A 20179-nucleotide genomic window follows, 5' to 3' on the forward strand; every position below is an offset into this window, starting at 1 on the left:
GAAGCCAAAAGCAGCGTCATCATCCTAAGATTGTCACTTTGCCGATTTATTCCGCAAAAGACAACAACTAAATTCCAAAAATGAAAAAGAAAGAAAAAACAAACAAACAAACAAACCTACATGCGCGCAATACATTGCGTAGTCTCCTCCTTCCTTCCTTCATCCAAGGAGTTCCAGGCGTTTCTTTTTCCCTCCTGGCCTCGTCCTCCTTGACTTTTTTCCTATGTAGCACAAGAATAAACCGAAAGGCTCCCTTAGGCGGAACCCCGATCCCCGCGAGCGAGCGAGCGAGCGAGCACGGGGTGTGGGGGAGGAGAGAGCACGATGCAAAATTTCCTTTTTGCTGTAGAAATATTTGGCTTGTTATTTGGGCTCTCTCTCTCGCGCGCGCGTGGGGGGGGGGGCCATTATTCGAGGGGTCTGGCATGAGGTATATTATCATACCATACCATACCATGCCGTGGGGGCCTCTCTTTCTTTTACTTACCTTACTTCACCGTACTTTTTCCTTGCGTGGCCAAGGGAAAAGAAAGATAGGATATCTATCAGGCGAGGAATACTTGGATGGTTGGATGATTGGTTGGTTGGTTGGTTGGTTGGAGTTTTTTGTTTTGTTTGTTTGTATGTACGTATGTATGTATGTGTATAGGTAGGGAAGGGGGAGGGAAGGGGCAGGAGAGGGGGAGGGGAGGGGAGGGGAGAAAGGGGAGGTTGAATTGAAAGAATACCTTGGGTACCTAGGTAGTTGGTAAGAGGTAAGTAAGAAAGAAAGAAAAATATTGCCTGAAATAACATAACACTCCTAAAATATGATAAACCCCTTTTTCAGGGTCCTGATATGTTTTTCTCATATAAAAGCAATGCCGGAAACACCATGCCTCCCTCGCCTGCCTTTGTCCCGATATATAGTAATAACATTAGAGAATTGAGATGTGCGCGTGTGTGTTCATTCTTCCTTCCCGGTTTCTTCTTCCTTCTCCCCTTTCTCTTTACCCCTCTCTTCTTTCTCCCCCGCTCTCGCCATGAACTGTTCACCCGCGCCCACAATCTTCCTTAACATACCCATCTTCCTATCAAATCCCTCTAGCAAGCTCTGCATCTCCTCGTCGCTCAACACCGCAGCACTCGCACTACCCCTCATCATTCCAATACCCAGCCCATCATCACCACTCTTGCCATCCATACCCACGCCCTCAATCCTCAACATCAATCCACCACCTCCTCCTCCTCCACCTTCCTTATCGCCTTCCCCTCCAACCGCATCTTCATCCCCGCCCGCCCACGTCGGCGCCTTCTCGAGACTCGCTGATAGAACTTGCCAGTTCGCGCTCAGACTGTGGATTTGCTGGATCGCGTCCCCGGTAGTGTTCATATCGACCAGGATCACCCTCTCTTCTCTTTGCTGCGAGGGAGCGGGAGCGGGAGCCGGAGCCGGAGCTTCGCGGCGCGTTGCAGCAGCGGCAATAGCGGCAGCGGTTGAGGAACTCGATGATGTGAAGGAGGAGGGCAGTTTCTGGGATGTGGATGGACTGCTAGTATTACTGTTGGTGTTGGTGTTGGTGGGATGTAAAGAGCGCAGACATGCAGAGGTCAAGATCTCGCTCTCGTCGTCGTCGCTGAATAGATAGTGTATCTGGCGAGGGTGATGCGTGGTTCCGGTCCCAGGATCGTTGATTAGTGTGAAGAAGGGGTGGAAGGTAGGAGGCCGCGAGGCAGTGGAGAGCGGGGCGGGTGTCACGGTTGAGGTCGAGGGGAGCGTGAGGCTGGGTGCGGCTTGTTGTTGTTGTTGCTGGGAATCGGCGGTGTTTTGGCGGAGGGGGGAGGGCCGCGGTGGAGGTTGCTGCTGGGTGGGAGTCTCCCCCGTGGAGAGGGAGTGTGAGGTTTGCGGGGTGTGGGAGGGAGGGATTTCGGAGCTGGTTCGTTGGGGAGGTTGAGGTTGGGGCGTGGGTGTTGGTGAAGAGGATGATGAGGTCTGGGAAGGCGGATCTTTGTCTGGTGGCGGGTGCGTTGGAATTGGAGGTGCGGTCGACATTTCTCTGTGTGCTTTGCGGACGGCGGATCGTGGTGTGCTGGATGAGAGTCGGAGGGAGTGATGACTGGAGGAGACGAGGCTGGCCAAGCTTTGGAGATGTCCTCGATAAGCACTCGGCACGGGGTCTTATCTGCACGTGATCAACGTACTCGAAATAGGTACCGAGGTACCTACGCTTCTTCAAATTCCTTCATCTCAATAGACCCAACTTGTATTCATTCTTAACCAGCTTGTAATGCAGTTTGTTTATAGAAACGCTCTGGTTATTATTCTTCAAGCAGCCTCGCACAAGTGATGTTAATGACGTTCTACCTGCTCGCTAGATTGTCTAGACTCTAGAAGCAACTGTGGCTGGCCTGGCATTACATCAAGTGGATGCAAACCTATTTCCGCAATCTTCCCTCCGAGTGAGAATTCATACCGCTTTTCTCTTCAAGCATCCAGAGGCCTGCTTAAGATAATCAGCCATATATCTAGTTTGTCCATCTCGAGTCTATCTCCTCAATATTTCTTGGAACAGAAATGGGGGCTCAGAATTACGGATTACGCTTGGCTTGCTTAATACATCCACATATTGCCTCCCTCTCAAGCCACAATCCAAGATGTGCAACAAACTTTACAGACCTGATCTAGTGAACTGGCGCTGCCCCACATTCCCCAAATCTCCCTCCCACAGCCACGTTTTTCTGATGTGCAACAAAATTAATTCCATCGCTGTCAAAGTATTAGGTCGTGGCATTGGTCGGGGGTGTTGATGATTTCACGTGATCTACAAAGCTACCTACCTACCTGTCAGCTTCTTCTGAGACACTTCCAGATGGCAATCCGTAGGGAACATGCTTTGCGAATTTTTAAAGACGGTGGGTCATCTTTAGAAAGTTTGAAACCCTGGGATTGTACTACTTGGAATCACGAAGTCTCTGTTAATGGCAGGTAAGCGCAGCGGGCAGAGGTTTGAGAATAGGGGTTGAATAGGGGTAGCGAAACTTCTCTTCGTTTTTATCACGCTCCTGACTTTCCAACTACGTATGCATGGCGGCGTGTCTGATGTTCTAAACTCAAGTGAGTATGTCAATATATCCCCCCGAGGACCGGAGTACGGTCATCGCACAATGGGATTTCTAGAGTTTTGGTCATGGCGCGATATAGACCTTAGCTTTGAGGATAGTCTTCTCAACCAGCATAAAGAGCGCTGGAGCTTTGAGTCTCCGCTGGACGTGTAAATTGATATGATACTTTGGAGTTCACTAATTAGATATGATATCAATCATTTTGACACTGATTCTTGGATCAGAAATTGTGATGCAATGCTTCAGGATTCCTGTCTTCTTGTTGCTGCTTCTTTATCTCCTTTTTTCGAGAGGTTCTATTCACATGTCCTTATCAGATTCTATGGGCGAATGTCTACTCTCTGAATCATAGGCAAGGAGTTTCAATCATCCAATGATTCAAAACGAAACACTATGAATGGTATACAATGTTTGCATAATTTCTGTATTTTGGCGTGATAAGAGTCACATTGCAAAGCGAATTTCTCATGTTATAATGATAAGATCAAGCTTCTTTGAAATATATTTCAAGACCTTTCATCATCATTCTCCAAGCTCAACATCACAACTTATCCTCCTCCATATCAACTTATCCCTACATAGCGACTCAATAACCGATCAAAAGCTCTTCACATCACATCACAAATAAACATGGATACTTCCAACGTCGAGCGACTTGTGGCGATGTTCTTTAATCTGTCAGAGGATGAAAAGGACAGATTTACCGAGATAATCTTCTCTGACCGCAATGACGATGCACAAAACGAGTACGACGCCTCTGAAATGGAGTTTGACAGTGGAGCAAGCAACAACAACCCAATCTCTGCAGCCCTTACCAAGCTGTTGAGGGATCTCATCGCCACCGATAATAGCACAACACCAGTGGCCAAACCAGTCACCGTTGCCCGTTATGCAACCTACGCTTTAGAAGAAGCATCGCGCCCCTTCCCGCCTTCAGTCCGCAACATCCTGCTCCGAGAATGGGCCATGGACCTCAAGCTCTGGCCCCAGAACAAATCCACGCTCCAAGAACAGGCGCTCGTATCGACCGGACTCCTCTACAACCACATCATCACCGTCTTAGACAACGAGCTGGAAAAACTCCAAACGAAGCTCATCAGCGAGCCAATCGCAAACAGCACAGATCTAAACGACAACAAATTCTCAACTCTTAAAGATATGAAAGACGCGCTCGTCGTAAACCTAACAGTCCTCTTCCAAGACGTCCGCAACGTGATCCTAGCCCAGCCCCCCGCATCCGGCAGTCTCCAAACCCTATCCCTGTGTCTCGAGCGCGACAAGAACCTCACCCTGGAACAGAGACGCGAAATCGACGCCATCGATACTTTTGAGGAGCGCCATGATGCTATCTGGGATGAGTGGAGAACGCATTGGTCGACGGAGAATGGGACGCAGCAGAATGCGGAGGCGGCCTGGGATGATTTGGAGAAGCGCTTGGAGGCGTTTGTGGATCGGGAAATGGCAGATGCAGTTCAGGCTGCGGCGCCTGTGGAGGATCTGATGTGATGTGATGTGATGTGAGGGATGGAGATAGTTGGTGGGTACAGAGAGATGAGAATTTGGCACTGGGCTAGAGCAATCTTGGTATTTAACGTTGATCTTGGAAAGATAATGAATGACACACATGATGAAACCTTAGAAAAAGTTTGCTTCGGGTTTTGAGTGACCCTGCTTGAAATATTTGAAATCTCTAGAAGCTCTCCTTTTACACTTGCTAAGGGAGTTCTAGGGGTTTTGATTCACAGTTAAGTATAATTGAAATTGTCTTAAAACACTTCAGGGACACGCTCTTACTGGGACACTTTCTATAGCCTTTCCCCGTTGATGCTAAGAACCATTACAGGAATTTTTGTGCTGTATTCCTACTGATAAGAATCAGTTGTTATGATGATGGAAAATGTCATTTTCAATTGACCATGTAAGTAGGAACTCTGGCCCCTCTGATGTTATAAAGCCACAGCTCGGATCAACCATTACGATCCTTCCCTCCAATCACGCTTCAGTTCCTCTCGCACTCCCATTATCCTTTATGAACCCATTTACCCTATTCCCTCACCCAACAATAATCGCATCCACGAACGGTTCCCCCTCCACCTGAAACATCGTAACCACATTTCCCCCCTCCAAGAACGGCACCTCCTCAAGCGTCACATTCCCAACCCTACCATTGAAACTAACCGTCCTATTACCCAGAAAATTCATCTGTACATTCAATTTCCCCGTCCCACCACCCACAACAGTTAGCTTCCCCATTCCCCCTTCCGCGCCCCGCATCTTGACATCTGCGATTTCCGCCCACCCCCCCTTCCCGAACCGCACGCCATTCTTCTCGATCGTGCAGTTCAGCCCTGTTTTCCGGCCCTCGAAGCTGCCGATGAACGTCCCTAGCAATGCATCCTCGGCTTCGTAGCGAGGGCCTGGGCTGGACGGGACCCAGATCTGGATCTCTGAGACGGCAACGGAGTAGTAGAGCGCGTTCAGGAGGGTTATGGATAGGTAGTCGGTTTCAATACTTAGATCTGAAGAGGCAGTTGTTGTATTGGTATTGTTGGTCGTATCACTGTTGAAGAGGATCGTGTTGAGCGCGTTAGGCGTACAGCTTGTCCAGGGGTTCCGGGAGGCGAGGACGCTGCCGTTACGATCATGGATTATGATACCGTGAGGACAGGCGATGACACCGCCGCGAGCAGTGTCATCGTAGATAGCTAGGGAGATGCTGTTCATTTGGCGGGGGCGGGGAAGTGTAACGGAAATCGTATTGAAGGGCGTCTCGGATTGATTGTTGGTCCATCGGTTGTCGGGAGTGGTGTCGTACCAGAGAAGGCCGTCGATCATCTTCCAGGCTTCGTATGGTGAGATGTCGCCGTTGCTGCTAAATGTGTAGTCAGAGCTGATGTTGGGGAGACCCCAGGGTGCATTGGGGTTGATGAGGATGTTTTGATAAGTTGGTTGGGCGGCGAGTCTTGCTGCTGTTTCGCTGCCATCGAAGAGGGTCACGTTGAGAGGGGAGAGAGTGGCCTGGTTGTGTAGGAGGCTACCGTTGGAATATATGGATAATCCTTTTTTGTGTTCGAAATTTGTATAATGGCCACCATTCTGATCCCACAAAATGGAGAAGAGTGAACCTAATCGTACTATTAATATGGCATTACTGTTTTCAGAAGAAAGGAACTTGCCATGATATGGAAGATTCTCAATTGCAAAATAAGTCCAGTTGTCGGGAACAAGTGGCCGGATTTCTAGTCTGTCCTCTAATGTGGGAATAATTCCAACCAGATTCGTAAAGAAATTGTCAATATAAGTCGAATGTAGGTAGTGTTCGCTATGATTTGTCGTATCACCCGACCACATGTCAATCGTTGGATAATGACACTCAGCAGTGTAAGGATTGCCGTCTTTGTAGTTCGTCCTTGTGTACGTATCGAATGCCTGTTGGAATAACCCTGGTGTGATAATTGTGCTACGGTTCTCCCTTGCTATTCGAGCGAGTGTTCCGAGATACATTGATGTGCTGAAGGGCCATGATTGGCCTTGCCAGAGCTGCAACTTATCAGCAATGCTTCTGAAAACTGTTTATAAAACTGGTTTGCTCGTGAGGGATTTGACAAATGAAGCAGAAAGCCCGTAAACCCTCAAGAGCTAATTACGAGACCTGATACTTACACAACAATAAGTGATGTTTTTGAGTGCCGTATAATACTTATTCGACTGCTCCAGAGTTGTCGGCCCATATTCAGTCAAGAAACTAGTATCGGTCAGACCAGCTTCCAACCCACGGATGAAAGCATCTTCTGTTCCAACATCCAGCCGATAAAGGAAATAACCTATCAGCTGTCGACCTATGGCTTGAAGATTCGTCCCCTCAACGACATCGATCCAGAACTGAAGCTCATCATTCCATAGCATACTTAGCATTTTAGAATAAAGGGTCGATGCTGTTTCATTCCATTCTCGCGCAAGAGAGGCGTCACCGGCTAGTTGAGCGATTTCTGATATTGCCCGCGCTCCAGCTACCATGTACGCATTGAAATTTGGCCTGTAAGTCTCGGGACCTAGCCAGATGGTGTTGAAGTCGTTCTCAAAGCTAAACCAATCTTCCACGGGTCCACCATTTGGCCCACCCGTGAGAAAACCAGGGAGTGAGTATTCCTGAGCATCCGAAAGTGGTGTGCGGTGATACAGCCCAGTGACGGAATCAACGGTAACATTCCATAAGTTAAAAGTCTTGATCATTCCCTGCAATTGTGCTTTCAGAAAGCTGACATCGCCTGTCGCCTGTGCGTGTTCCAAGATTGCTCGATGGATATAGTGGGTGTAGCTGATCCCGCTAATGGCTTCCACGCCTGCGCGCATATACAGAGAAATGACATCCTTTGTATACCTGGGATCTCTCAGCCACCTCCCCTCAACTATTTGGTGGGCAGCCGAATCAGGGATGGTCTGCAGTTTGCTGGCCCATGAGACCGGATGGATGAATTCGGTGAACAGCCAACCATGTCCTTCATGGGCAAATTTGAGATGCCTCTTGATCACGGAGGTCCGGTAGTAGTAGACATCCTGGATGGACTTATCGGGTAAGTCTATAAAGGGGATATTATCTAGATACCACTGGGGATCGTCAAATGTCTTTATGTAGCTTGAGTGATTGAGAATTGATGTTGTTGAGAGGTATGCATCAGGAAGAGGATACGGTCGTATTGGGTCCTGAGAGTTAACTCGGCTTGCTAACACTGTAAGCAGGAGTAGATTAAGCAATATTTCCCACATCTTGATCACAGCCACAGGCGTACCCAGAAAACTTCTAGAGGGCAGGAAGCTCGACTTTTCAACAATTACCAACTCCTCACTAACAAGGAAGATCAACCCATATCGAAGGCTGAAGGGGTAAATACCCCGCGGTCATGGGGGGTAATAAAACTTTCGAAAAAGAGCTCCAGACCCCGAACTTCAGCCAATCAGAACAAAAAAACTCCAACCTGGTTCTGACTACCTTGGTCATTCCATTGTACGCTCTATTATATGCTTCATCTGACTTGCGGGAAAATAAACAAGTAAATGCGGGGAGTAATGTATAAGGTCAAAAAATGGTCGAAATTTCCTCGTTGTACATCATGAAAATCCCCGCGTTGGTATGCGCACCAATCACAAATCGACGTTGGGTTTGATCTGCAAGAGAGGAGGCGGGGAAGCTGGAGTGATAAAAACGTGGGGGAACTCGTTGGCAAACCTATCTGACACTTGGTGAGATGCAAATAATGCAGTAGGCTTTCATCTCTGTAAGGGCTTTTGCGAAATTGAGATAGAACGGCTCCCTAACAGCGAGAACACTTCGGTTAGGACATGGAAAAAGGGCACTTCTTCCCACCAACCAGATTTTGGACAAGCTTTATTTTACTTCACTTGTTTTTGAGCTGGGGTCTAAATTTTGTCCCTAGAGAATGCTCACTCCGGTTCCTCCGATGAGAACTAGTCATGTTGCTGGGTAGCCAACAATATTACCGCTGCAGACTTCCACTCGGCAGTTCAAAAACCTGTGAATTGTTCTCCACCAAACACTCTACCAAAGTAACTACACCATCCTGCCCCTCTGTCAGACAATCACTTGAAGCCTGGTTCTGAACATTGCCAGTTATAGCATAATCCCACTTCTGAGACTTATGCCACCCTTGGCAAACTTCAAGAGCAACCGTACCGCTTTTCGCATCTCTCGAGAGGCACTTGGACAAATCCGAAAGGCTGCTGATACTACGACCACTTGTGATTTGCCAGATTTGTGTATCAGATCCAGTGCACTTCGTCCACCTTACTGAACTTCCATTGGCAGTGAGACAGTTAAGAGATGCAGTATTGAAAATCATGCCCGTAGGTATGGCGGCCAGGCGACTGGAGACTCTGAACACCGCAGTGCCATGTGAGGGAACGTTGGCAGTGATCTGATTGGAAACCTCGCTGGTTGCACCTGTCCAGAGATCCTTTACGACGAATATCCCAGAATATTGAGAAGGATAACCGAGTCGTTCAAATGGGACGCTGAGACTGCCCGCTTCGTCTCCACGATTCAGAATCGTCAACAACCGGTCCCCATTTGACAGACTTTTGGACAGTACGTCCCAGGTCCCATCCTGGCTGACCAGAGTGGCTTGCAGGCCAAGCGCATCTTGATCAATGGCAATCAAGTCTTCATTGGTGAGGTATGCAATCTCATCATCAGTCAGATCCGGGATATAAGCGCTAATAATCAAAGGTGCTGAAAAGGAGGCCCAAAGTGCAAAGTGGGACTTCTTTTCATCAAGGGTCAAGTTGGCATGGTCGACGATCAGAAAATCCGGATCATTGAAATATCCGGGGGACTGGTAGCGTGCCAGTAGTATCTCGAAGCCATAGTTAGTGAGGATGCTTTCCCATGGGTTTGGGGTGTCGAATGTTGCGATATCATTTGAATGGCAGGCAAGCTCTCCATAGCCTGGAACCCAGTCCATCACAAGATACCAATCTGTGAGATTGGCCTCCCCAGAAAAATAAGCTGGTGCGGACTCGCTGAAAATAAGTGGTCGGGACATGTTGAGGATAACTTGATGCCAGTGACCGTAAATATTCTTGTATGTCTGTTCGGAATCCAAAGAACCCTGGTTGTACACATTGCAACCATCTAACTTAAGGTAATCAATTCCCCAAGATGAAAAGGTTTCAGCGTCGATTTCCTCGTAGTTCAAAGAACCAGGGTATCCACCACAAGTCAGGTTGCCAGCATCCGAATAAATGCCAAACTTCAGGTTGCGGTTTTTGAGATACTGTCCTAACCATATAAGACCGTTTGGAAACTTCTCCGGGTCCCACTGGAGGGAGCCATTTGCAGCTCTTTCATGAAGAGGCCAGCAGTCGTCGATGTTGACTCGGTCATACCCAGCCTTCACAAGACCCTTGGAAACCATTGCATCTGCAGTTTCAGTAAAGATGGTCTGGTTAAGTGCACACTCGAAACGTGCCCAGTTATTGAAACCCATCGGTGGTGTTGGCATGAGAGCTTGAGAGGCGTCTACTGCCATTGAGGCCGCCAGGAGCATGAGAGTTTCTTGGAAGAGCATTCTGATTAGATAAAAAGGATTCTTCGAAAAGGATAATACACTCGATCTCTCTGTGCACCCTCACAAATCCTCATCCAAGATGAGATATATATCTGATTCCGTAATGAGGGACATGTCAAACCTGGAGAACTTCCAAGAGACCGCTATTAATCTAGGCTTGAAGATCTCTGCCTCGGTTATCGCATGTGCTGTAGGAAGATAGTAACGTTGCGAGTTCAGTAGTAAACGGGTCTGTTAAATCAATATAATCACGAATAGTTCTTGTTTTTACACCGTATAAACGCCAGGTTCTGCAGAGTCCAAAGCTGATTGGGAAGTCCTTTGCCCGCACGCTAGCGACAAGATACGGAGTATGTATGTGGAAGGTGGGGGAGCCATTAACATACGGCAGGCCCCGGTCTTCCTGTCAAAGAAAAGAAAGCGAAAGTGTAGATCATCGACTACGATGTGCTTTCAAGCACTTTTCGCTATCGCAAAACCAGCTCATATATATCCGGTTCATAATTCGGAAAGCCTTTCTGAACAACTTGATAAGAAACATGCTGAGGGATCTGACATAAAGAAAGGGTGTTGAAGAAAGAGATGTGTTCAGGCTCTCTATATACGTATGTTTTGCGATACGCTTCAATTATCAAGTGATATATGATAGGATATGGTTAGCAGAGCAGATGCGGATTATATGTAAACTCCATAATGATTATAGTGCACTTCCTGCATTCGAAGAGCAAGAGCAAGGCAATCATTTGATAACTACCCCGCTGTGCTGATAACGAGTTGTTGCGTGCTACATGGTACCCCGAACACCAAGCAGTGGCGACGAAACCTTACTCGTACACCTGGTAAAAATCCAGAGACGCACGAGGTTCCTGAATAGCGGTTCAAAAGCATGAAGACTACTGGAGTTCCGTGCATAGAGACATCAAAAATGCAGGTGCACACTAACTTATTCTCGGGAAATTTTTTCGGGTAGATTGGCGATCTGTGAATAAAATCGATCGGAGAATGCCAATAATCCCCAGCCTTAGGACCTAGCACATAATCGCCGAGAAGATGAAAGCATAGAGAAGGGGTAGTTCAGGCCTCGTACCATAAAAATCTTCCGCAGAGTCGAACAGCCCCTTGGATACACCGCGGCTCAAGTTAGACATTGACATGGCCAGCACCACTGCTATGGAGCATCTGGGTCGGGATTATTACCCCAGTTCCGAGTCTGAATTCCTCTAATGGCACCTTGATTGGCGTTTGGCTCCAGGGCCAGAACAGTGATATCGTTGTTCCGGTTCTTGAGGTAACAACCAGGAAGATAGAGTGTTTGCTGCGGACCAACTGTCCAGTAACGTCCAAGATTGATACCATTGACCCAAACCACTCCCTTTGTCCAGCCAGGAAGTTCTAGGAAGGTGTCGCCAAGAGTGTCGACATCAAATGAACCACTGTAGAAGACGGGTCCGGAGCTCACAGGATCCTTAACATCCAATCTTGCTTGGGGCGTGGGAGGTTCCTCCATGGATAGTGGGAACATCTCCCATTCCATGAGTGTACTACCGCCGACTGTGACATTCCCAACTATCCCTTTCCGCTGGTCGGGAATCCTTGGACCGTAGTTCACACGGCCCATGTTTTCGACCAGAATATCTAACACATCGTTTGGTTGTAAAGCCAAGGTCACAGTTTGAGGATACTGGTAGATGCTGTCGATAACTCCAGCACGCTTCCCGTTGAGGTAAATGAGGAGACGATCCCGAGGAGCATCTCCTGTCTCTAAGGTGCCGCTGATGGCAGATTGGACAGTGTGGCGGTATAGAATGAATCCATGCGATTGATTGAGCGCTTCCATGTTGGTTGGGGTTACGGCACTGATAGGCTGAGGAAGAAAATCGAATAGGGCCAAAGTAGGAGATACCTCGATCGAGTCAATTTGGATTGGTGGGATCTGCTTAGGGACGGGAGGTATGCTACCCGCAGCTACATACGAGCTGATGGTCTCTCGCAGTGCACTGTATACATCAGTTATTCGGCCGCTCTCGTCAAGAGGAGCACCGTAATCATAACTTGTTGTAACAGGAGTCAAGGAATCTGACCAATCGGCGCCGTTTTGAAAGCCCCAGTTCGTGCCACCGTGAAACATGTATATGTTGAAGGATGAATTGTTGGTCAAAATCCAACTCAAGTCCTCTTGAACCGCTTTGATAGAAGAGGCGGACCCAACATCGGTTTGGTAGCTGCTATTGCTGGCCCAGAGGTCAAGCCACGTGATATAATATTCGCCATCGAGTTGCGGCCCAAGACTGATCGGATCTGTGACATACTGGTCCCTCGCAGCAAAGCCAACTTGGGGACTGCCGTCTGTTTCAGCCAAAGCGCCATGGATTTGGCCGCCAATAAGATAAGATTCGCCCCCGCCATCATTGGTGTATAGGGGAAGGCCGAAAGCGTCATTGAACATATCTCGCAAGGCGGCCATGTAAGTATGGTCTGCTCCATATGAACCGTATTCATTTTCAATTTGAGCCATGAGGATGGGTCCTCCATGAGTTATCAACAGAGGCTGGAGCTCGGTGGCGAGGCGCTCAATGTATGCCTTTGAAGCATTCATAAATGGTGCATTATTGGAACGGACCACCATCCCAGGCACTTCACTAAGCCAAGCAGGAAACCCTCCCCATTCGTGTTCTCCACAGACAAATGGCCCTGCCCTCAGTACAACGTTCAAGCCCACTTCTTGAGCGAGACGAAAATACTCCGCAACATTGTTCCGGCCTGTCAGATCCCAGGTATCTGGGGTTGGCTGGATCTGGTCCCAGAACACGTATGAAAATATGGTGTTAAGACCCATTGCACGTGCTTTGTATAGACGATCAGGCCAGTATTGATAAGGAATTCGCTGAGGGTCCATTTGCCCGCCGATAATTTGGTATGGTTCACCATTGAGAAGAAATGATTGTCTGTTCCATGTAAATGATGAAGAGCAAGTCACAGAGCCAAAGGTGCTAAGAAACACGACGAAGGCTGTGAATAAGAAAGAGCAGTGCATGGTTAAGGTCGAGATGGTTTCCTATGTACGTTGTTCTCCGACTCCAGATGATATTCTCTATAAACATTGGGAAACATGGTGATGAGTATAAGACATCTCTGGGAACGAACATCACCTGATGACGCGCTGGCATTGACTCCGCTCACTGAGCGGCTAGATACAGATACGACATATCGAGATATTCGAGAGGGGTTCGTTAAGATAGTTCATGAAATTGAACGATAATGGGGTTTGTTCCCGAGCCTTTCACCCATGGCAAAATCTCAAAAATCAGCAACGTTACTTGATCGTCGCGGAGAGTGGACCTTGTCCTGTCGATCCTACTCCTTATCCTCCGTACTAGCATACGAAGAAGTTGGATTGCAGACCGCATTGTCCCTTGGAAATGGGATAGGAGTATGGAATAACACTCGTAGCTAACCCAGACTTCTAAGAATCAGTAGATACAGGTAGAATAGGCGGTGTAGAAAAGTGCAGACTCTAATCTTCACTGTAGGTCATTAGCACTTGAGCAGTTGGGGGGTGATGAGCAGTTCGAAATGTTCAAAGAGGAGAGGCATAAATAGACAAGATGTACTGTATAATGAAGACTGTCTTCAACCCTGATAAGCTGGGAGAGCGGGCAATGTAGTCTTGCCCATGACCCAAGCCGAGCAGTTGTGATAGTCTCGTTTTGTCGTTGACAAGACTCCAAGAGCCATGACATGAGAAGAGGGCGGTTTCATTATGCCGGTGGGGAGACTAAAGCTGCTTGCCTATCAGCCTTCTAGTGTTCAGCCAGGATTTTCGGAATAGCAATATGTTACCTATGAGGATAATCATATATTGATGTTGTCGTGTTGTCGAGGCTTTGGCGATGGGCTTCGCGAAGAGAAGGCTGACGTTCAATTTGGCGAGCGGCAACAGCCACCCAAGTCAGTTGAATTTTGTACGCGACAACCACCTCATGAACATCGAAAGCACAACCACGAATCATACACATCTTGAGCCATCCCAGCAGTCACATACGGACTCGGAGATGGTTGCAGCAACGTGCCTCGTTCGATAACGCCTCTTTCATGACGGAGAGCTTCAACAGCAGCACTCATGTCAGCCTCATCCACAGCCTCGAGCTCCCTCTCACGGGCTAGGACGCCCATCTTATTCCTCACCGTCATTGCCGCCGCATATGGGATCTATTATCTCCAGTCAAGTAGCTTCGAGGATGGCGAAACGCCTGCCGGCCCCGGGTTGCATCGCAGCAATGCGATCCATCGCCGTCGACGACGGAACACTCAGGACATCACCGGCTCTCTCTTGACAGACGAGGATGGGATCGAGCACGACGAAGATGCGGAGGTTGTTGCGAGACAGCCTACTGATGAGGAGACAGTAGTGGACGATCAGGCCTTCCAAGACGATTACAGCTGGGATCACGTCCCGCCTCAGCGCACGGGGCAGAATATCGTACAGCTACTCTTCCGCGTGTCAGAGGATGCCACAAGACGAAATGCGTACGTACATAGAGGATGTGCGTGTAATGCGTGTGGTGTGGTGCCTATCAGAGGGATACGATACCGGTGTGCGAATTGCGCTGATTATGATCTCTGCGAGGGCTGTGAATCGCAAGGTTTGCACATCAAGACACATATATTCTACAAGGTTAGAGTCCCGGCGCCGGCTTTTGGCCCTAGGAACATCCAGCCGGTGTGGTACTCGGGGGATCCAGAAACGACGATGCGAGTATTACCAAAAGAGTTGATTTCGAAGCTTAGTAGGGAGACGGGGTTTGAGAGGCCGGAGTTGGATGCTTATTGGGAGCAATGGACTTTCATGGCGAATACGGATTGGAGGGATGACCCTGATGATATCAATTTGGCTATGGACAGGAAGACTTTCGAACGGTGCCTAGTTCCATCGGGTGGTAACAGGGCTCCCAGCCTCATCTTCGACAGGATGTTTGCGTTCTACGACAGGAACAAGGATGATCTGATCAGCTTTCCGGAGTTCCTTCACGGACTGGCATATCGGAAGAAGAGAGACAAGTGGTCGAATATCTTTGACGCCTACGATATTGATGGGGATGGATACGTCGATAGGAAGGACTTCCTTCGAATCTTCCGCTCCTACTACGCTCTACACCGACAGATGCATCGAGATATGTTGGAGGGTCTGGGCGAGCAGCACATGAGCAGTACTGATACTCATCGCCTCGTCAGCAGTCGGCAGCCTCTCAGCAGCGCATTTGGACAGGATGGGAGATACCCGCCAGCTCCAGATCCGCGAACCGGCGAAGGGAAGACAGTCTTACCGAACGGCGACCTGGAAATCTCCGATGGGAAGGGGGTCATAAACGAAAGCGGCGACGATACAGGAAACCGAGAAGATGTCTTCAGGAGGAATCTCCTGAGTCGGAATCGATGGGATAGATCTGGAGCCGGACGCGGCTACTGGGATGCCATATTAAACCCTCCTGTTTCCGTTGAGCAGATGCCGGAAGTTCTCAGGAACCTCAACCGGGTTCAGAACTCAGTCACCTACGTATTGAATGAGCATCCCAACGCGCATCCCATCTTTGGGATGGCTGCCCAGGAGGAAGATCACGACGGCTCAGCTAGCGACTCGGAAGATCTGGAGAATGACGAGAACTGGCCTCCCCGTTTCGTAACGGTCACCGACGAAGACGCGGAAGCAGTCGACGGCCCCGGCACCACCGTCTCCAATGTATCCCGCAGCAGTCGGCAAGCGGTCGTTGAGCACGCCGTGCAGAGAGCACGCGCGCACCGCGAGATCTACGAGCGCTGGCGACGTCGCCAATTCTACACAGACGAAGAAGAAGGCGCCCTGCCGCCAGCAGACTGGAAAGAAGACGACGACGTCCTCAACGAAGACGACAGCGGCGAGAGCTCCAAGAATCCCCCGCCATCCCGCCCCCGCCTCCACTCGCGCTCCTCATCCAAGGTCCGCTTCGTGGAAGAGGTAGACGATTTCGACACGCGCTCCAACCCATCGACGTCCTCCCGCAGCGTCCCCGAGCGCTGGGGCGGCATCGAGATCCCCGACGCCGAGAAGGACGCCGGCAAGGAGATCCTCTACCAAGTAACGCAACAAGCCTTCAACGAGCTCCTGGACCCTCTCTTCAAAAAGAAAGAAGACATGGCGCTCCTCGCCGCAGAGACGAAGTCGGAACGCGACACCTGGCGGCACCTCTTCAGCACGCCGGAATTCGAACAGTGGGCGCGCGCGCAAGACGCCGAGGAAGCGAAGAGGGAGGAGGATCGCCAGCCGAGATCTACTCCGGCGGAGAGAAGGACTGATAATCCCGTGTGGCCTTTCTTTCAAGAGGTTGATGTCGAGCAGGTGCGCGAACGGCCGCTCGAGGATTTGCTCGCTGCTACTGGGTACCAAATCGCGCCCGACCCATTTTCCTCATCCTTTTCTAACCCCGCCCAACAAAACTCCTCTGCCGCAGCTCCTCCTCCTCCTCCCGTCCCAGAACCAATTCCATCACCAGTTCCAGAAACCGCACAAGAAGAAGAAGAACCCCACGATCCCACACTCCCTCAATTCCGCCCCTCTTCCTCTTCTCCCACCACTCCCCCCCACCCCACCAGCACCAGCACCACAGCACGCCCCCCTCCCCCACCAAACACCTATCTCCTCACGCTCTGGCGTGCCGAACGCGCCTATCTAGAGAAAGAAGTTCGAGGGGGCTGGGCGCGATTAGATAAAGATGAGTTTTTGAATGCGGTGGGGAGGGGAGTGAGGGAGGGGCGCGCGGGCAGTATGGAGTATTTGGGGAGTTGGATTGAGTTTTGTTTACCTTAGGATTATTGGGGGGGGGGGTGTAAGATAGGTAGATGTGTGAATTGAATTTGGATTTGGATTTGGATTGGATTGGTTTGGTATGTGTGTATGGTACAGATTTGATTTGATTTCGATTCGATTCTTGTTCATCTATCATCATATCCTTTCATCCATCCATCCATCCATCCCTCCTTAAACCAAACCCAAAAAACTCCAAAACCATGCACCCATGCACCCATGCACTCAACTCACTTCTTTCTTTCTTTACCCATCTAATTACGATACATATCTTTCCTCTCAGCCCCTTTTTTTCAAGGTTAATTAAGGATTTTACTACATGTATTGTATTGTGATTTCATGCCGCCCGCCCGCCTGTTCTGATGTTTGGCCGTAGGGCCTCGCTATGCAATATGCATATGCAATGTGATGTCATGCAGATTGGTTTCTTTCGTTCTTTTGTGAAAAGGGGGGATTGGGTTGGGGTTGGGGTTCCTTGAGCTTCTTTCTCGCTGATCTTTGAGGAAGGAGGAGGGGCTATAATATATTAAAGAGCGAAGAAAGAGCCTGCTAGGTAGGCCAAGACGCTTGTCAATATCATATTATATATATATAGGAGGAAACTCGAAAGCCTTCCACATTACAGTAGTGCGAAGATGCCCGTCCCGGCAAGCATGCCAACCAAGGTAGCGCCAAGGACAAACACTGGCGCCCAGCGGAACGGCTCTGGCCCGCTGGGTCCCGCGCTCTTCTTGCCCCCGCCGGTGCTCGTGGGCGCGCTCGAGCCGAATCCGCTGGCTGCTGAGAAGCCCGTGGCCGTGGGGTTGAACGTCACCGTGGTCCCGCTCCCCGCGGCGCTGCCGCCGCCTACCTTGGGCACGGCTGAGGCTGTCTGCGTGACCTGATCCTCGTTCGCGGCGCTCGTCGCTGAAGGGATCGGGGCACCGGAAGAGGGAAAGGCGACCACGTGGGAATCGGTGGAGTTGAAATCCGTCTGCGCCAGAGCAATGCGGTTGTTGTCCAGATCGTAGACGACGTAGGCGGATCTCAGGAACGTGTCGCCGAAGAGAACGGGCAGGTCACCCGCAGCTTGGATGCCTAGTTGACAAGCGGACTCGCCGTTGGAGTACGTGGGGGTCTTGCCGTTCGGTAGCGTCAGGGGGAGGACGAGCTGCTCCATGGATACTTTGATGACGGGTCCTCCCGGGCCACCGAAACCATAGTTCAGCGTCCCGGGGTTAGATGCGAGACTGCAGGGCACGATCGTGGCGCCGAGTTCGTTGGAGACGGTCGCTCCGAGCTCATCGAAGACAGCCTGCGCGACGTCGTCGGGGAGGAGCGTGATGGTGGTTCCGGAATCGAGGATCGTGGCTTCGGCATAGTTGGAGGGGGTGAGCTGGTCCGTTCCGGAGCTGGAAGTCGCAGACAGGGAGGTGAAGGCTACGGTGAAGGATGTAACGCGGTTGGAATATGAGGAGGGGTAGACTTTGATCGAGATGAGATCGCCGGTGTATTTGGCCGTGTCCACACCACCAAAGAGGACAGATCCTGAGGTTGCTTCTATTGACTCATGAGCATTTCCCTTGACAATCGCTTGGGGGATACGTACGGAGATCATTCAGCCAGAGACTGTAGGCATTTGCGTTGATTAAGCCCGCGTTGGCCAGCGCATAGGGCAGATTAGGATAGATGGTTCCATTACCCGTGTCGACATTAGCCTCGGAAGAGTTATATCCAATGCCCATAATCCCGATACCAATCGAGGTGTTGGTTGCCAAGCCCATCTGGAAATTCTTGACCTCGCCGCCTGCGATGGCAAACGTATCTTGGAAGTAATCGCCCGTGGATCCGGTCCCGTCGACATAGGAGATATTGAATCCGTCCGGCTCGACATCTACGTAGGTGGAAGACGAGGTTGGATCAACTGCAACAGGTCAGCATGGCATGCCTCATTTTGGGCCGGGGGAGAAGGGGACGCACAGCTACCACCGGGACAACCGCCGTCCTTCTCGTCGGAGCAGATGGAGGCCTGGGAACTAGGAATCCACACATCGGAACTGCCCGTATCGATCTGGACGCTCAGGGACTGGGCGGGCGTGCCCACGCTGATGTTCGCGGAGTAGAGGCCGGCTTGGATGGAATTGTCCAGGGTGGCAGTCAGAGTGTCGGCTCTCTCGCCGAGTGCGCGGCGTTGCAGAGCCAGAGAGCGGGCCTTGAGCTGTGCAGCCTGGACATCGTGGTTCTTCTGAATGTCCCAGCGAAGGGTGCCGTCCGCGGCAGCGAGGGAGAGCAGGGAGGAGGCGAGCAGGAGATGGGCAGCTAGCCGTGCCATGATTGGAGGGATTGGGGAGGATAAGGAGGAGAGAGGAGGAGGAGGAGAGGGAGAGACGAGAGAAACGAGGGACAATCAGAAGAAGATGAAGAGAGGGAAAGCGGGCGGGAAACAAGGAGCCTCTCTTTTCCTGATGTGAGAGGAAAAGCCTCTCGTCGGACAAAGGAGGATGATGTAAGCCTTTACGAGGTCCGAAGCGTTGGAAGTTTTAGTTTTAGGATTTAGGGTCGAATCGTGGCGCCGGCTGTGGCTGGAGAGGGTCCGGGTCTATGACGCGGCGGATAAGACCGTGAGTAGGTAGTAACGGTTGTGCGGGTGAAGCCGGGCGAGGAGAGGATGGAGAAGAGAGAGAAGAGAGAGAGAGGAGGAGGAGGAGAAGAGAAATAAGAAGAAGAAATAGAAGAAAAAGACAAAGGAGAAAGGAAGAAACCCAGACAAAGAAAAAGACGTTGTTATAGATGTTATACCTACCCAGGTAGATCTGCGCTGCCCTGCCTCAGGGTCTGCCTCAGGGTGCCGCACGTTGGTTTTGCCCGGGAGACGGGAAACCCCTGTCCGTTTGATCTCGCGCCGAGCCACAGGATTCCCGTCTCAGCGTTCCCTCCTATCAGATCGTCTCCTGCCATCATCATCATCTACGTACGTATACCGAGTACGCAACACACAACACACAACAACATCCAACCAAGATCATGACAATCGCAGTATTGCCTACCTCGTCAGCCCGCACAGCCACGAGTAAGCACGTCGATCTTTCTCTCCATGCGCCATATCACCGAGTTCCGATTCCGGGAGAGAAATGATTGTAGCCTTGTAGGATAATCATTACGCATCCCATCTGTT

At 50.2% G+C, this 20179-nt stretch overlaps 8 protein-coding genes across 8 annotated transcripts; 3 read left to right on the plus strand and 5 right to left on the minus strand.

Annotated features, from left to right (window-relative positions):
• The first annotated feature begins 32 nt into the window (after positions 1-32).
• On the plus strand, positions 33-789 carry M430DRAFT_259645 (hypothetical protein). The gene is made up of 2 exons (XM_024865322.1): positions 33-549; positions 724-789. The coding sequence occupies exons 1-2, from the start codon at positions 81-83 to the stop codon at positions 750-752; spliced, it is 498 nt and encodes a 165-aa protein (XP_024719914.1). The 5' UTR covers positions 33-80; the 3' UTR covers positions 753-789.
• M430DRAFT_35996 (hypothetical protein) lies at positions 694-2082 on the minus strand. The gene has a single exon (XM_024866847.1). It carries the CDS (start codon positions 2030-2032, stop codon positions 947-949), a length of 1086 nt encoding a protein of 361 aa, XP_024719915.1. The 5' UTR covers positions 2033-2082; the 3' UTR covers positions 694-946.
• Positions 2083-3732: 1650 nt separating this feature from the next.
• Positions 3733-4608, plus strand: M430DRAFT_29296 (hypothetical protein; the record flags this gene model as incomplete). Its single annotated transcript, XM_024865863.1, has 1 exon — positions 3733-4608. The coding sequence occupies one exon, from the start codon at positions 3733-3735 to the stop codon at positions 4606-4608; it is 876 nt and encodes a 291-aa protein (XP_024719916.1).
• A 481-nt stretch (positions 4609-5089) lies between these two features.
• On the minus strand, positions 5090-8233 carry M430DRAFT_259680 (hypothetical protein). Its single transcript, XM_024865323.1, has 3 exons — positions 6766-8233; positions 6279-6642; positions 5090-6227 (listed from the first exon to the last, which is right to left on the minus strand). Exons 1-3 carry the CDS (start codon positions 7867-7869, stop codon positions 5155-5157), a joined length of 2541 nt encoding a protein of 846 aa, XP_024719917.1. The 5' UTR covers positions 7870-8233; the 3' UTR covers positions 5090-5154.
• Positions 8234-8597: 364 nt separating this feature from the next.
• On the minus strand, positions 8598-10187 carry M430DRAFT_20614 (carbohydrate-binding module family 13 protein; the record flags this gene model as incomplete). The annotated part of the gene is made up of 1 exon (XM_024864335.1): positions 8598-10187. The coding sequence occupies one exon, from the start codon at positions 10185-10187 to the stop codon at positions 8598-8600; it is 1590 nt and encodes a 529-aa protein (XP_024719918.1).
• A 1113-nt stretch (positions 10188-11300) lies between these two features.
• Positions 11301-13312, minus strand: M430DRAFT_142937 (glycoside hydrolase family 35 protein). Its single transcript, XM_024862790.1, has one exon. It carries the CDS (start codon positions 13219-13221, stop codon positions 11356-11358), a length of 1866 nt encoding a protein of 621 aa, XP_024719919.1. The 5' UTR covers positions 13222-13312; the 3' UTR covers positions 11301-11355.
• Positions 13313-14756: 1444 nt separating this feature from the next.
• M430DRAFT_35997 (hypothetical protein) lies at positions 14757-17057 on the plus strand. The gene has a single exon (XM_024866848.1). It carries the CDS (start codon positions 15034-15036, stop codon positions 17026-17028), a length of 1995 nt encoding a protein of 664 aa, XP_024719920.1. The 5' UTR covers positions 14757-15033; the 3' UTR covers positions 17029-17057.
• A 265-nt stretch (positions 17058-17322) lies between these two features.
• M430DRAFT_67900 (hypothetical protein) lies at positions 17323-19733 on the minus strand. The gene is made up of 3 exons (XM_024869315.1): positions 18985-19733; positions 18614-18928; positions 17323-18564 (listed from the first exon to the last, which is right to left on the minus strand). Exons 1-3 carry the CDS (start codon positions 19334-19336, stop codon positions 17645-17647), a joined length of 1587 nt encoding a protein of 528 aa, XP_024719921.1. The 5' UTR covers positions 19337-19733; the 3' UTR covers positions 17323-17644.
• Positions 19734-20179: the final 446 nt, after the last annotated feature.

Source organism: Amorphotheca resinae (genome assembly GCF_003019875.1).
Source record: "Amorphotheca resinae ATCC 22711 unplaced genomic scaffold M430scaffold_8, whole genome shotgun sequence".
NCBI lineage: Eukaryota > Fungi > Ascomycota > Leotiomycetes > Helotiales > Amorphothecaceae > Amorphotheca > Amorphotheca resinae.